General features: G+C 43.4%; 1 protein-coding gene across 2 annotated transcripts in view; it reads right to left on the bottom strand.

Annotated features, from left to right (window-relative positions):
* Positions 1–1289: 1289 nt before the first annotated feature.
* The window catches only part of HDAC8 (histone deacetylase 8), a 217041-nt gene continuing 201208 nt past the window's right edge, over positions 1290–17122 (bottom strand). For both annotated transcript variants that reach the window (XM_032848846.1, XM_032848848.1), the window contains one exon: positions 1290–1853. In XM_032848846.1, the coding sequence (XP_032704737.1) occupies positions 1831–1853 (23 nt within the window). In that variant the 3' untranslated portion in view covers positions 1290–1830. The remainder of the gene's footprint in view (positions 1854–17122) is intronic.

Raw genomic sequence — 17122 nt, 5'->3', positions numbered from 1 at the left:
CAAGGCCTTTACAGGAATTTGGGGTGATGGCTTTGGAGGTGGAGCCCCTAGAGAGGATTGGGATAGGGGAGACTGCAACCGGACCAAGCAAGCCTGTGAGACGACAACAAACCTTGCTGGGTGGTCTCTCGTAGGCTAGGAATTTGGAATTCCTGGTTTGCCTTCCTTGGCCTCCCCCCCCCCCACCTGTTCCATTCAGTGCCTCCCCCCTTCTATTTTTTTAAATCTCCCTTCTTTTTGGTATAAGTAAAACTTCCCTTAAGCTGAGAATGTATAATTGGAATAGCGGGCATTTGGAGTGACTGGTATTCCTAGCCAACCAGGGGCCCCAATGTTGTTTAATAAAAGCTTGGCTATTCCCATCCCGGATATGGTCAAGGCTTTTTCCACTCCCTTCTGCGGAATGCCCATCCCCCCTCTGAGGCCTGGAGAACTACAACTCACCCTAGGAGGCCTGGCTCAAATATCACCCCCTTTGAAACGCTCCAGGATGCTGTTCTGGCTGGGCGAGTTGCCTTTTCCTAGATGCTCCCCCCAGCTCTGGATTCATGTTGGTAGCAGAGTGAGAAATCGGTTGGGATCTGGATCTTCCCTTCCTTTGCCCTGTTTGGGAGTTCCTAGATGGCTAGGATGGGGCTGTGTCCTTGTCTCCTATCTCAGTCCCAGGAGTTGGAGGGGCTTTTCATAAATATTCGGGGAATCAAGTGATCAGATCACAATGTTTCACTGTCCTTTCTGCTTCATCTCACTGGTTATTCCCTGTCCCTATTTTGCCACCTTCTCTTCCTCCACCCCCAGATGACAGTACCAACTGGATCCCTTTTTTGTCAAGTGCACTGATCATCTACACTCAATGGGGGCAAGTATCCTTGCTATCCATCAAAATGCCTCTCCTTAGATCCACAGGCCACCTACCCTTCCCGTCCCTGATTCTCTCCGCAGGGAGGGGAGAGCTCCTCCCCAGTGTGTGGGGGTACACTCTCCTTGGTTGCAGTGCCTGTATTCTCATGAGGCCTGGATGGGCCCCAGCACAGGATGGAGCTTGGCCACATGTCACCAGGACTTAGCAGGGACACACTAGTTCCTTTGTGAGGAAGGGGTGGTGGTGGGGTGAAGTGGGATGGGGGTGGGGCTTCGTGGGGGATCCAGCGCTCAGAGAGCTTCCCAGGCGGGTCCCCAACAAACCATGGAAGCAGCAGTGTTATCCTTGATACTTCGGTGAGAGGAAATGTTCCCAACTGTGAGTGCTGTACAGGGCACTGTACAAGGAGGACAACGGGACAAAGAGGTAGATTTTCAAAGATTTTATTAAAAAACAAAATAGATCCACAACCCTAAAAACAACACAGGTAGATTTCTTCCTACATCCCAGTCTGCCGATCAGTTCCCCTCCCCTAAGACTCCATGTGGATGGTCCTGAGGCCCAAACCCTGCCTCTGGGCTCCCCCCACCCCACAAACCAGTGACCAAAGCATCACGCTTTTCTCCAGCGCCTGATGTCTCCTTTAAGAAAATAAAAATACCCCCTCCCTGACTTGCTTAAAAATAATTTTCAAAGATTAAAAACGGCATTTGTGTGTTTTTTAAAAATAAACACTTTAAATGCTGGAAATCTCTTTCTTCCCCTAGGCCTAGCTGAGGCCTCTGGGGTGCCTGCCTTCCTCACCCCAGGAGGCCAGCTGCCACTTGGTGCCCCTTGGAAATTTTCAGGAAGTAATTTCTTCCAAATTTCCCCTGCAGTCACAAATTCCACACGTTGCTCGCATAAACACGCTGTCTTCATTACAAGCACTGCTCCTTGGCTCTGGAAACCTGATCTCTTTTTGTCAACTAGACCACATGCTTCAGATTCCCTGCAAACAGGAGAGACAACAAAATTCAAATTCAGGTAACATATGTGAATTATACCTCAATAAAGCTGTTTTGTTTTTTAAAAAAAGGACTCGCATTTTGGGGCTTGTTCTCTTGCTGCTCCTGGGAACCCAGAGACCTCAACATATGAACAAGCCCAGGCTAGCCTGCTGTATGGTGGGAGACATATGGCTCAGTTACCCTGGCAACTGCCAGTTACCCACCGGATGAGTGAGTGAGGCCTTTGGCAGCCCGCTGGTGGCAGAACCAGCTGGGTGAACCCAGCCAAAGCCAGCAGAAGAACCGCCTGGCTGAGCCCAGCCCAACTGCCAATCCACAGAGTCATGAGCTAAACAAATGATTATTTTAGGCCTCACGCTTGTGGTGCACGTGGGCACACCCCCCACCCCCCAACACAGTCAACTTCTTAGACTTCACACTTCACTAACTGTGTCAAAATTTCCCCCACCCTCCTCAACCTTTCTTCCTGGCTTAGCTGGGCACAACCCTCCTAGCATTTTCTCTTGTGACCACGTATGAAGTATGAACTAGGGGCTTTCGCCTGCCCTTGGGCCTAAGAGTCTTTCAGGGAAAAGGGAGCACCTGCAATCCTACAGATCTGAGCTCCATGAATGAAGGATTTGCTCACTTGGTCTCTTTCTCCTTGCCCCACTTGCCCAAGCAACACTGGGCTCTACACCCTGTTGACAACTTGTCCTCTGAATCAGGAAGAATGCACCATGAGGGCAGGGACCCAGGCTGTCTTGTGTTTTCACTGATTGCCAAAGTCTAGCACAGGGCCTCACACACAGCAGGTGCTCAATAAATGGCTGCATACATGGAGGGAGGAAGGAAAGGAAAAAAGCAATCAGCACCCACTTGCCTATCTAGTCTTACTTATTTGTTTATTTAAAGTTTATTTATTTATTTTAGTAATAAAGTTTATTTCTTTCTTTAGTCATCTCAACACCCAACAGGGGACTTGAACTCAGAACCCTGAGATCAAGAGTTGTATGTTTTTTTGACTGAGCCAGCCAGGTGGCCTTCTAGTTTTAATTTTAATTTTAAATTAACATGCAGGAAAATTGACTTGATTTGTATGTGCAGGTCTATGATTTTTTAATACATGTGTAGATTCATGATACAGAACAGTCCCATTACATGCCTCCAAAATTCCCTGTGTTAGCCCTTGGCAGTCACATCCTCTCCTTTGCCTCTTACCACCTGGCAATCACTGACCTATTCTCATCACTCTAAGTGTTGCCTTTTTGAGAATGTCATAGGAATGGAATAAAAAAAAAGTGTATAACCTCTTGTGACTGGCTTTTTTTCATGTAGCACAATGCCTGGGTGTGTCGTGAAAACTTTCAGGTGTATCAACAGCTTATTCCTTTTTTTGGGGGGGGTGGTACTTAACTTTTAAATTTTTAAATTATCATAGATTTATAGGAAGTTGCAAAACAATGTCAAGAGGTACCCTTCATCCTGCTTCTCCGAGTGGCAACATCTTTCATAATGATTATTTGATATAAAACCCAGGAAACTGACATTGGTACATCACAGACCACATTCGGATTTCATCAGTTTTACACACACACACTTGTGTGTGTGCGTATGTGTCTGTGTCTGTAAGTGTATAGTCCTCTATAGTTTTATCACATGTAGGTTTGCATAATCCCCATCACAAGAAGATACAGAACTTCATCTGTCACCATAAAGAATTCCCTCCCACTACCTTGTTACGGTAATTCCCCTCTAATCCCTAACCCCTAACAACCATTACTCTGGTCCCCGGTTCTAAAATTTTGTATATAACCTTTTGAGATTGTCTTTCTTCATTCAGCATACTGCCCTGAAGATCCATCCAAGTTGTCATACGTTAAGTTCATTCTTTTTTTTTTTAACCACAAGAGTAGGATTCCATGGTCTGGATGCACCAGAGTGTGTTTAACCATTCACGAACTGAAGGGTATCTGGGTTGTTTCCAGTTTGGGGCTATTACACAGAAAGCTGCTGTGAACATCCGTGTACAAGTTTTTGCATGAACATAGCTTTCGTTTCTTTGGGATAAATGCCCAAGAGTGCAGTTGCTGGATTATATGGTAGTTGCACGTTTGGTTTGAAAACTGTCGAACTGTTTTCCAGAGTGGTCATACCATTTTGCATTTCCACCAGTGATGTATGAGGGATCTAGTTTCTCAGCACTTTTTTCCTTTTTAAAAAAAAAAAAAGATTTATTTATTTATTTGAGACAGAGACAGAGACAGAGAGCACAAGCAGGAGGAGGAAGAGTAGCAGAGGGAGAGAGAGAATCCACAAGCAGACTCTCTGCTGAGCGCAAAGCCCAACAACACGGGGCTCGATCTTGGGACCCTGAGATCATGACCTGAGCTGAAACCAAGGGTCAGCTGCTTAACTGACTGAGCCACCCAGGCGCCCCATTTCTCAGCATTTTTGTCAGCATTTGGTGGTGTCACTAGTTTTTATTTTGGCCATTCTTATAGGTGTGTAGAGATCTCTCACTGTGGTCTCCGTTCGCATTTTCCTAATGGCTAATGATGTTGAACATCTTTTCATGGGCTTATTTGCTATCTATATATCCTCCCCATGTCTTTTGTTAACTGGATTTTTTTTTATTACGGTTGAGTTTGGAGAGTTCTTTATATATTCTAGATACAAAGCTGCTGTTGGAGATATGATTTGCAAATATTTTCTCTCAATATGTGACTTGTCTTTTCATTCTCTTAACTCTTGCAAAACAAAAGTTAATTTTGTGGATCATGTCTTTGCTGTTTTAAAGCCCAAAACTCATTGTCTCTGGACAGTCTTTTATTCTTCATCTCTTAGTTCAAGCCTCCTCCACATCTAATGAGTTGCCAAGCCTAACTTCCAGATGCCTCGCAACTCTGCCCTCTCCTTCCTGTTCCACTGTCTCAAACTTAGTCACATCTCTCATTAGGTCACTGGTGCTCCTGCCTATGGAGTTGTCCCCCACACAATCGCAAGCTATGATCACATGCCTTCCCTGCTCCCAAAATCCTTCAGCAGCTCCTCACCACCTACGAATGAAGTCCAATCCCTTAGCTTAAGTGTGCCCCATCCACACTTTCCCATTTCCATGGGGGCCTTTGCAACAATGCATTGCCTCTGCTGAGGAAAATCTACAGAGGATCCTAATGTTGAAGCTAGGGGTCCTTCTGACTCTCAGTGTAGCCAGAGCTTGATAATGAATGAGTGACTTCATGGATAAACAAAATTCCACGTCCAAGTATTCCAACCACACATGTTCACAGAAAGGAAAGGTGGGTGCTATACCCTTTGTTGCTCTGTCTCACTCTCCAGTTACATTTGGAGGCAATTAAGAAAAACAACAGAAATAATTTCCGCCAAAAGTTGATGATGAGCAATATTGAGTTTGGGTAACAATAAAAACGTAAGCTTAAATAATGCCTATTGTTTCTCCCTCACGTCTAGCTTTTCCAACAGTGGGTGGCAGCCTGAGAAAATTTAAAGGCCGGCATGGTCTGGAGCCTGGGGAGACACAGAGTACAGACCAGAGGAGGAAAACACAAATGTTTATAGAGGCCAAGAATGCACTGTATGTGAGTCAAGCGGATTAGGGGCAAGACGTATGGAGCCTTCTTGAGCCTTTATTCTTTTTCTTATTTTGAGTCATGACATGAGTATAAGAAATAGTTCCCTTTTTTCTTAATTCTATTACAAAAGAAAACAAAACCAAAGCAGTGTAAATGAGATGACAAATGAAAATTCACACTTGGGGGCACCTGGGTGGCTCAATGGATTAAGCCTCTGCCTTCAGCTCAGGTCATGATCTCAGGGTCCTGGGCTCGAGGCCCATATCGGGTTCTCTGGTCAGCAGGGAACCTGCTTCTCCCTCTCTCTCTGCCTGCCTCTCTGCGTACTTGTGATTTCTCTCTCTCTGTCAAATAAATAAATAAAACACTAAAAAAAAAAAGAAAAAAAAGAAAGTTCACACTTGGCCTAGGGTAGAATATACAAGAGGGAACAGTGGGGCTTGTGGCACAGAGGACGGTAGAAGTTCAAGAAAAGGGCAGCAGCGACCTAGTCCCAGACCCTGACTACTGTGCAGGAAGGTGGGCAAGGTGTGACCAGATCTTTCCATTTTCCAAGAGAAGGCAGAAATTTCCATTTGTGTGCAAAGTTTCCACCATCTTAAATGTGGATAACTGCTTCACACTTTTTTAAGATATCAATATATGAGGCCAAGTGAAACAATTTTGGAGGCAAGATGTGGCTCATGGGCTCCAGGGCTGTGATCTCTGGGTTATCTCTGGGACAGTTCTGACTTAGACCTCAACATCCTCAAATATCCTGGTTTGGACAATACATTGTATCATCATCCTACCTCTGGTGTATAAGAAGGAGTACCGAATTGGGACTCAGGAGGCCAGCATTCTATTGATTCATCGACTGACTGACTGACTCATTTGTTCATGCATTTATTCAATAAACATTTATGGACTATCTATTCTTTGCCAGGCACTAGGTGCTGGAGAGCGCTGTCTTTAGTCCTTTTTTTTTTTTTAAGTTAATAGACTTTATTTTTAGAGCAGCTTTAGATTTATAGAAAAACCGAGCCGAAAGTACCAGGACTTCTCAAATCCTCCTGCCTCTCGCCTCCCCTGGCAGGCGGTGTCCACCCTATTATCAACATTTTGCATTAGCATGGTACATTTGTTTTAGGTGATGAATGAATATGGACATGATTATTAAGTAAAAGTCCATAGTTTATATTAGGTTTCACTCTTAGTGTTGTACAATTCTATGAGTTTTGACAAGTGTAGAATTCACTATTACACCTATTCGTGCCTTCCTTCCTTTCCCCAAAGCCCTGGCACCCACTGACCTGTCTTTCTAGTTTTGCCTATTTGAGAATGTCCTGTGGTTGGAATCATAGAGTACTCAGTCTTTACAGACTGTCTTCCTTGACTTAGCAATATGTGCTTAAGTTTCCTCCTTGTCTTTTTATAGCTTGAGAATTCATTTGTGTTTTGTGCTGAAAAACATTCCATTGTCTGGCTACACCATTGTTTGTTTATCTGTTTGTCTACTGAAGGACAACTTGGTTGCTTCCAGGTTTTGGCAATTATGAATAAAGTGGACATAAATATTCATATGCAGGTTTTTGGGTGGACATGAGTTTTCAACTTATTTGAGTAAATAGCAAGGCATACAGTACAATTGCTGGATCATATGTTAAAACTCTGGAAGAACCTGCCACTTGTCTTCCAAAGTGGTCATACCATTTGGTATTCCCACCAGTAATGAATGAGAGTTCCTACTGTCCCACATCCTTGCCAGCATTTGGCATTATCAGTGTTCTGGTTTTTAGGTATTCCAATAGACATACAGTGATAGCTCATTGTTTTAATTTGCAATTTCTTAGCGACAGGAAAGTAAGCATATTTTTGTCCACTAACTTGTCATTTGTCTATCTTCTCTGGTTAGGTGTCTGTTAAGGTCTTTAGCCCATTTGTTAATTGGGTTGTTGTTTTCTTATTGTTGAGTTTTAAGAGTTCTTTGTATATTTTGGATACCAGTCCTTTATTAGTTATGTGTTTTGCAAGTATTTCTCCCAGTTTGTGGCTTGTCTTTTTATTCTTGTATTCTCTACTTTTTAAATGTAGAGCAGTGGGGTGCCTGGGTGGCTGTCAGTTTTGTGTTGGACTCTTAGTTTTGGCTCAGGTCATCATCTCTGGGTCATGGGATTGAGCTCCATGTTGGGCTCCCTGCTCAGTGGGGAGTCTGCTTCCCCTCTCTCTCTCCTTGCTCCTCCCCACCATTCATGCACTCTCTCTAAAATAATTAAATAAATCTTGAAACAAAATGTAATAAAATGTAGAGCAGCATTGTCCAATAGAACTTCCTGCTGTAATGAAACTGTTCTGTATCTATGCTGCCCAATATGGTAGCCACTAGTTACATGTGGCTCTTGAGCACTTGAAATATGGCTAATGCAAGTGAGGAGGTAAATTTTAAATTTTATTTAATGTTAATTAACTTCAATTTAAATGGCTGTGTGTGGTTAGTGGTGACTGTGTTGGATAGGGCAGAAATGGAACCGTTCCCTTGGACTTTCTTTCTTTTGTGACATTGACTAGGGATCATCTGTATTTCCTCCTGCATTTACAACCTCCCTTTCAATCCATTAGCAAGTCCTGTCTGTGCTACCTCTACAATGTATTCCAAGTCCACCCACTTCCCTCCATCCTTCACTGCTATAAGCTTACTCCAAACCACTACCACCCTTTGTGTGGACAACTTTAATAGTCTCAAAATTGGTCTCCCTGTTTCTATCCTTGTCCCCTACAAGCTATTTTCTACATAGCAGCCATAGAGGATTTTGAACAGAGGAGTGATGTGCTCTGACCCAAGTCTTAACTAGACACTCTGGCTGCTAATCACACCTGGAATCAAATCCAGTTGCCAAGCCCTGCAGGTTCTGGTGCCTGTCTCATATATCCTACCACCACCCCTCCTGCTTAATCTGTTCTAGCCACATGGGGCTTCTTTTTTTTTAAGATTTTATTTATTTATTTGACACAGAGAGACACACACCCACATGCAGCAAGAGAGGGAACACAAGCAGGCTTCCTGTCGATCAGAGAGCCCAACATGGGGCTCCATCCCAGGACAGCGGGATCGTGACCTGAGCCGAAGGCAGATGCTTAACGACTGAGCCACCCAGGCACCCTGGACATTCCCATTTCTGACTCTTCTCATTCTGGTCTCAATTCAAAAGTTATATCTGAGAGACCTTATGACTGCCCCATCTATGTGGCCACCTCTCCACCCTCCTGCCATCACTTTCTGTCACGCTATCCTGTTTTATTTCCTCCCATGCACTCAGCATGCTGAAAACATCTTGTGTATTGATTTTGATTGTGTTCGTATTCCTTCACAAGCCCTGTGAGGGAACCCTTGTCTGTCTTGTTCATCACTCTACTGTAAGCACCCTCGACAGTTCCTGGTACATGATAGGTGCCCAAGAAATATTCATTAAAGAAATGGACATCTGTGGAGCTATAGAAGCCGCAGATAAAGCACTTCCCCATTCAGTTCACAGAGGCTTAAAGCTTGGTCATTGCTCTTAAGGCTGTTATAAATGTGGTTGAGGTGAGCCAACATAGGCTTACAAAGGAAGCGTCCATGCCACCAGGCTAAGTGGCAAATGAGTTCTGAAGACAAGCAGTGTTACGGAAGTTTGGAGGAATGCTAAGGAACCCCAGCACCCTTGGAAGCTGAGTGGCACCACAGAGGAACAGAGAAGTAAATTTAGGGCTGTGGAAAAGTGTTTCCCAAACTTCCACTGTATGGGTGCCCATTTCAGGAATGCTGTCCTATCTACTTAACATCTGTATTGATAGTAACAATATTTTTCTTTGTATCATTTCACTTTAAAAATTTTAATACTGGGGCACCTGGGTGGCTCAGTTGGTTAAATGCCTGCCTTCAGCTTAGGTCATGATCCCAGGGTCCTGGGATGGAGCGGGGGTCAGGCTCCCTGCTCAGTGGGGAGTCTGCTTCTCTCTCTCCCTCTGCTTGCCGCTCCCCCTACTTGTGCACTGTCTCTCTGTGTCAAATAAATAAAAAAATCTTCAAAAAAATTTTTAATACCTTTTTGGGTCTCATCTATCCTAAGTAGTAGTAGGTAATCATCATCATCAAAAACAGACTTGATGTGCTTAGTACATTTTGTTTTATTTTTTTAAAGATTTTATTTACTTATTTGAGAGACAGAAAGAAAAAGAAATACAGAGAGAGAACGAGTGGGGGGGAGGGGCAGAAGGAGAAGCAGGCTCCCCTCTGAGCAGGGAGCCTGACGCAGATGCGGGGCTCAATCCCAGACCCCCTGGATCATGACCTAAGCCGAAGGCAGACGCTTAACTGAGGAAGCCACCCAGGTGTCCCTGCATGGTATATTCTAAAATATCCACTAAAATGAATACAACTATTAAAATGAAAAATATCTTTGTGTCACCTCAAATTGTCTCTCACCCCAAGGGGCAGGAGGCACATTTTGAGAACAATCACTGCAGGGATTGCTCTGGGACAGCTGGTGCCCAGGCTGCTCTGCTGATTTTAGTATCTGCGAATTTTGGACTGTGCCCTCCCCAACCCTGACCCCCTGCCATCCAGCTCCCTCAACCCAACTGGTCCCCCATCTCTGTCCCTTCATTTCATAAGCCTTTATTGTTGTCTACATTGGGCAGGGCCCTGTGCTGGGTGCTGAGGTCACAGAGGGAGAGCAAAACATAGTTCTTGCCCTCAAGAAGTTCTCAGTCTAGTTGGAAAGGCATATATACAGACAAACACATCATAGTCTATAACAAGGTGACAAAATACCAGTCTGTACAGAGAGCTCAGGACATACAAAGAGGGTGTGGAGGGCTTCACAGAGGAGGCAGCATCTTTAAGGGCAAAGGGGGAGAGAATGTTCTAGGCACAACTAGATATACAAAGGCAACTGCAAAGTTTTCATGGCCAGAGCACAGTATGATGGGTCAGGGAAAAGGGCAACGAGGTTGGAGAGGTGGCCAGAGGTCAGACCATCAAGGACCTAGAAGGCCATGGCCCTATCCTAGAGGCCATAGGGAGCTGCTGAATGATTTTAAGATGGGGAGGAGGCCCATGTAGCTTGATCTAGGGCTAGAGCAAGTTTTCTAATTGCTGCCCCCTCACAACCATGTTTGGGGGTGGATCTCACCCTCTACCTGGGAACAATGGCAGAACAAAAGATTTCTGTGAAGCCTTGGGCATGTGCTGATATGGAAGGCTGATTCAATTTTAGCTCTTAATTGTCAACTATATTGCTTGCCTTGGAATTTAGATCCCTCCTGTCATCAGAAAGCCTTTCAATGACAATTAAGTATAACCACCAATTACCACTTGTCTGCCACTGACCTGAATTAGAACCTGAGGCTGTGGATTAATCCCACCAAACTTCTGGCATTTACAGGATATCTGCACTTAAAGGATATTACCCTGATGGCTAGGGTGCTCCAGTCTTAGCTTGCAAGGGACTACTGCAATCTCAAACAGAATCGAAGCAATTTCTAAAATAGCTTATGATTCATTTTTTCTCCCCTCCTGTGCCTAAATCTGCTGGCTCCATGTGGAGGGATAGGCACAAGTAACTGTAGAGGTGACATCACAGGAGTGGGCTGCTTGTCTGCCAGCCAGCCTGTGGAGCCTGGCCTGGAGTGGTTTATCTGCTGGGCTGGGCAATCCCTCCCAGCCGTTTTGGAGTCACAGTTCCAGGTTCCTTGGTCCATGTGCTTTCTCCATATTTCTTTTTCAGACAAGAATTCTGGGCCGGGAAATCCAGGATAATGGGAATAGCAGTGGCAGGAAGAATAATACAGCCTTACATCTGTATAATGCTTTAGAGTTGTGAAATCCATTTGCTCCATTTTGCTCCACCCAAACACCAGTGGGAAATGGAAGCTGGGATTTTAGGCCTGAACTGGAGATAAATCCTCCTTCTCTTGCACAAAGGAGGTAAATGCTAACATTCCTCATTTGCTTCAGGGCCCATCATGATTAGGCCTTGGATACCACCAGAAGGTCAGAGAGACTCCTTTCAGTGTCTAGGTGCTTCCTGTAAGATATATTTTCCAGCACAAACTGCCTGGCAGGCACAATCTATTAACCATGCCATCCTGATTGAGCCAGCAAGTAGTGCCAGTCTCAGTATTGCCAACTCCTTCTGTACACCCTGGTTTACAGTCCCAATGGTCCCAAAGACTTTTACTAGAGCCAAAGGCATGGCTGTTAACTGTGGAGCCCTGAAGGTAGGGTGTGTCATGAACATCTGGAAGTGCCAACAGCTGCCAGAGCAGCTCAAGGGTCTGTGAAAGGGAAAAGTGGAATCCGAGTCATATTAGCCACCACTGCGTGTCCTGAGGTGAAGGGCCATCGAGCCCAGTCACGAACAGCTGAGGCATAGGGTGAATGGATTCTTTCCTTGAAGGAGCCGGAAAAATAGTTCTGCATGGATCTCATGTTTGCTCTGTGATGTTCCAACACCCAGTTCCAGCATAGTTTGCTGCCCCCAGTGCTCTACTGCTACACTCAGCATGAAAAGTCTCGCGGCCTAGCTTCCCTCCCCTGATCCTCCCCGGCATTATGGCTGCCAAGCTGGAGACTAAACCGGTGACATACTCTTGCTGGGCCGCCATGGTTTTAGATTAGATTTCAGTGTTGTGCGTGTGCGTGCGACACCTGTGGTTAGAGTGAGCCACAGGCACTCTCGAGTATTGCAGGAGTGGCGGGTAATCCTGCTGTTGCTGCTGTAGGCGCTGCTGCCATCACCACCGCGCCGCGAATTCAGGATGATCCAGTGCAAGACCATAAATGCTGGTCAGTGCCACGAAAACATCTTCGTAAACATAGATGCTGTACTCAGGCCATTCTGTCGGAAATCTTGGCAGGGTATAAAAGTGACCCTTTTGAAAGTTGAATCTGTAAACTTATATGTGGAAAGTGACTGGCAGAACAGAACATCATCACCTCCAAAGCAGAGAGGCCTCCCAGAACTTGTTTTCCAGCTCATGGGGGATATGTGCGCCTATGAAAACAGATTAAGGATCACTGCTTCGGCCTCTTTTAGAGATGTGAATAAAAAATCTTGGCTTGGGATTGCCTCCTCTCTGGTTGACTGATTTTTCAATTGATTTGTATTTATTAGCTAATGAAATTAAAGTTGTAAAAATGATAACAGAAACACAATAAATCTCCCCCACAACTGGCTGTTTCTATGTCACTATGGTACATTCCTCACTTTGATTACTTCAAAGTCTATTATTTTGTTCTCAATTATTCTGTTTTTCTGGCACTGGAGAAAATCAATTTGTTTTATTTTCTCTTATTCATGCACTCAATTATGCTCTTCGGGCACATTTAATCACTTTGATGTTTTCATTTTATGGCCCGTCTCTAGGCACTTCAGCTGCATTGCTGCCAACGGGCAAGCAGGACTAATTTGCATGTCACAATAGACTTGAAATTCTAACTCAATTTCGAAATCTTTATGAAATCTCCCTCCAAAATATGCTTGGAGCTGCAAAGAGACAGAAGGATGTGGGTAAACCAGAAGCCTATAAAGATGCTTTCCTTTCTCAAAACATCGAGAGCTCTTTGGTGGCCTGACTGGAGCTTGGGGATGTCCTGGTCCAGGTGTAGCACAGGAGTCTACCGGATGGGATGTCTGTAGAGCTTCCGCTGGGACTCTGTGGTGAAAATCCTGCAAAGACTGCCCCTCAGCATCAAGGCCAGGGAGGCTGGGGCTGCTTACTCTGGCATAAAACTCCTATCAGCACTGCTGGATTTGGCAGCTGTGCTAAAGACAGCACCTGAATCTCAGTTGGTTAAAGGGCCTCCGGGTAGACTGAGGGAATTGTCAACAGTAAGGCATTCCAGAACTCTGAGTGTTTTACCTTATTTTCTCTAATAAGTTCTTTTAAAAAAAAAAAATAGAAAAATGCAGTTTATTTTATTTTATATATTTTTTAACATCTCAAGTTTTTATTTACATTCTAGTTAGTAAACATACAGTATAATATTAGTTTCAGTAGTAAAATTTAGTGGTTCATCACTTACATATAATAGCCAGTGCTGATCACTACAAGTGCCCTCCTAATCTCCATGACCCATTTAGCCCATCCCCCACCCACCTCCTGTCATCGACCCTCAGTTTGTTCTCTGAGTTAAGAGTATCTTCTCTAGGGGTGCCTGGGTGGCTCAGTGGGTTAAGCCTCTGCCTTCAGCTCAAGTCATGATCTCAGGATCCTGGGATTGAGCCCTACATCTGGCTCTCTGCTCAGAAGGGAGCCTGCTTCCTCCTGCCTCTCTGCCTACTTGTGATCTCTCTGTTAAATAAATAAATAAAATCTTAAGGGGCGCCTGGGTGGCTCAGTGGTTTGGGCCTCTGCCTTCGGCTCAGGTCATGGTCCCAGAGTTCTGGGATCGAGTCCCGCATCGGGCTCGCTGCTCAACGGGGGGCCTGCTTCCCTCTCTCTCTCTCTGCCTGCCTCTCTGCCTACTTGTGATCTCTCTCTGTCAAATAAATAAATAAAATCTTTTAAAAATACTTCTAAAAAATCTTAAAAAAAAGAGTATCTTCTCTAGTAAGTTCTAACCTCCTTTCTGATCCCTGATTATTTTAGAGCTAACAGCTGGAGGGGAATAAGTGATATAATTGCTTTAGGCATGTACTTTGGGCAAACAGAAAAAAAAGCTTAATTAAACACATTAGAGGCCTCCAAGTATTCTTCAAAATTTCTTGGTTTGGGGGCGCCTGGGTGGCTCAGTGGGTTAAGCCTCTGCCTTCGGCTCTGGTCATGATCTCAGGGTCCTGGGATGGAGCCCCGCATCGGGCTCTCTGCTCGGCAGGGAGCCTGCTTCCCCCACCCACCTGCCTCTCTACCTACTTGTGATCTCTGTCTGTTAAATAAATGAATAAAGTCTTTAAAAAAATTTCTTGGTTTGTTGTATACTAAAACCAGCAACTCCATCAGGAAGAAGGAAAATTCCATATTTCCTCTTCTAAACCTTGGGCATCACCTTCAATTTCTCAGGTTGAATTCCAGCTCCCTTCCTTGTTCTGTGACCTTGTACAAGCTAATCAACCTCCCTAAGCCTCATTTGTTGAATGGAGCTAATAACATTATCTACCTCAGAGACAGACTTGCTTCCCAAACTTCAATACTGCCAAGAAATTTGTCATATTTATATACCACTTATGTGGAAACCTCTCTCATACCAACTCTGTTTTTAAAAAATTAAGCTTATCCTAAGCAATGATATCTGTGAAATCATGAGATTTTGATGTGACAGTTATATTTCTTTCCAATACACACTAAAACATACACGGCTGACCCTTGAACAGCATGGTTTGAACAGCATGGGTCCACTTATACATGGATTTTTTACAGTATAGTACTGTAAAAATATTTCCTCTTTCTTATGATTTTTGTAATACCATTTTTTCTCTACCTTACTTTATTGTAAGAATACAAAAACACTAATTCTAATTCAAAGGGATACATGCACCCCTATGTTTATAGCAGCATTATTTACAATAGCCAAGCTATGGAAGCAGCCCAAGTGTCCACTGATTGATGAATGGATAAAGAAGATGTGGTATACATATACAATGGAATATTATTCAACCACAAAAAACAATGAAATTGGCGCCTGAGTGGCTCAGTCAGTTAAGTGTCTGTCTTCAACTCAGATCATGATCCCAGGGTCCTGGGATGGAGTTCTACATCAGGCTCCTTACTCAGCGGGGAGGCTGCTTCTCCTTCTGCCCCTCCCCCGACTTGTGTTCTCTCTCTCACACACAAATAAATAAATAAATAAATAAAATCAGTCTTAAAAAAAAGAAATATTACCATTTGCAACAATGTGGATAAAGCTAGAGAGTATGATGCTAAGCAAAGTAAGCCAGAGAAAGACAAATACCATATGATTTCAGTCATATGTGGAATTTACGAAAGAAAAGAAATGAGCAAAGGAAAAAAAAAGAGAGAAATCAAGAAATAGATAGTTAATTATAGATAACAAACTCATGGTTACCAGAGGGTAGGTGGTGAGGGGATGGGTTAAATAAGTGATGGGGATTAAGGAATACACTTGTGATGAGCATCGGGTGATGTATGGAACTATTAAATCACTATATTGTATACCTGAAACTAATATAACACTGTATGTTAACTAATGGGAATTAAAATAAAAACTTAAAGGAAAAAAGAATATAGTACACAAATACATATACAAAATATGTGTTAATTGTTTATTTTTCAGTAAGTTTTCTGTCAACAGTAGGTTATTAGTAAAGTTTTGGAGGATTTAAAAATTATATGCATTTGTGTCCACCCAGGGACACCAAAAAACAAAGACAAAAACTTAAAAGAACCCAAACAAACAAAAGTTATATGTAGATTTTTCAAGTGTGTAGGGTGTTGGTGTCCCTAACTGTCACATTGTTCAAGGGTCAACTGTACAGCAAATATACCAAATTAATTCCTGCCTTAGGGTCTTTGATCTTGCTCTTCTCTTTATCTAGAATGTTTTTCACCCCAAGTTTTGCAAAGCTCCTTCCCTTACTTCATTAAGCTCTATTCCCAAATGTCACTTCCTCAGGGAAGGCTTTGCTGACCATCTACCTAAAATAGCACCCCACTGGAATTTATCAGTAACCAACCTTAAATGTTTATTTGTTTATTGTCTATCTTCCTCACTAAAATTTAAGCTTCATGATGGGCAAGGCCTATACCTGTCCTATTTACATCTCTATCACTAGTCCCTAAATAGTGCCTGGCACATATTAACACCAAATATGTATTTGGTGAGTGTATGAAACATTAAAATAAAAAATTAGCAGTAACCAGGCTCCCCTTCCACCAGAGAAAGCAGAGTAGAAAGCCAGAACTTTTATCCCTGTTCAATGGCAAGGAAGTTTACCCACTGCTATCAGTAGAGACCACATGGGGGGCAGTAACAAGGTTCCACTCCCATTCCCAGCCAGGGTGGTATCAGTGGAGTTCTAATGGGGAACCTGAATTTAAACTCTTGCCCAGCAGTAAGGAGGTGCCCCACCTCGCTCCAGGCTGTCAATGGCAGCTCAGTGGGGAACCTAGACTTTTATCCCCACTTGGAAGTAATGGGGTGATGCTCCCTCCTCTGCCATCATGATGTCAGAGGAAATCTGCTAAAATGGAAGATTTAAGGAAGATACAGATATTGTAAAAAAAAAATCTAAAAATTTCAGGATACAATAGAAAGTCATTTATACCAAGAAACAGGAAACTATGAACTCAAATGGGAAAAAGACAATCAACAGATGTCAACATAGCAATGACATAAATGTTGGAAATGTCAGACAAGGAGTTTAAAGAGGCCATCAAAAAATATTTCACTGGGCAATTCTGAACATGCTTGAAAAAAAAATAAGTGGTCTCAGCAAAGAAACAAAAGAAATAAAGGAAAACTAAATGGAAATTTTAGAGCTGAAAAATACAAGTAAAATAAAAAACTCAATAGATGGGCTCCACAGCAGAGTGGAGGGAGGTGGGAGAGGTAAAATCAGTAAACCGGAATATAGAACAATAGAAATTGTCCAATTTGAACAAAAGACAAAAAATAGTCTGAGAAAATGAGAAGAACCTCATGGACCATGTGGAACTACAATATGAGATCTAACATTCATGGGGAATCTGGGTGG

Source organism: Lontra canadensis, unplaced genomic scaffold, assembly GCF_010015895.1.
Source record: "Lontra canadensis isolate GAN:19392208 unplaced genomic scaffold, GSC_riverotter_1.0 scaffold210, whole genome shotgun sequence".
NCBI classification, from domain to species: Eukaryota; Metazoa; Chordata; class Mammalia; order Carnivora; family Mustelidae; genus Lontra; species Lontra canadensis.
Note: the sequence above shows the minus strand (reverse complement) of the source record. Positions and strands in the feature narration are given on the sequence as shown.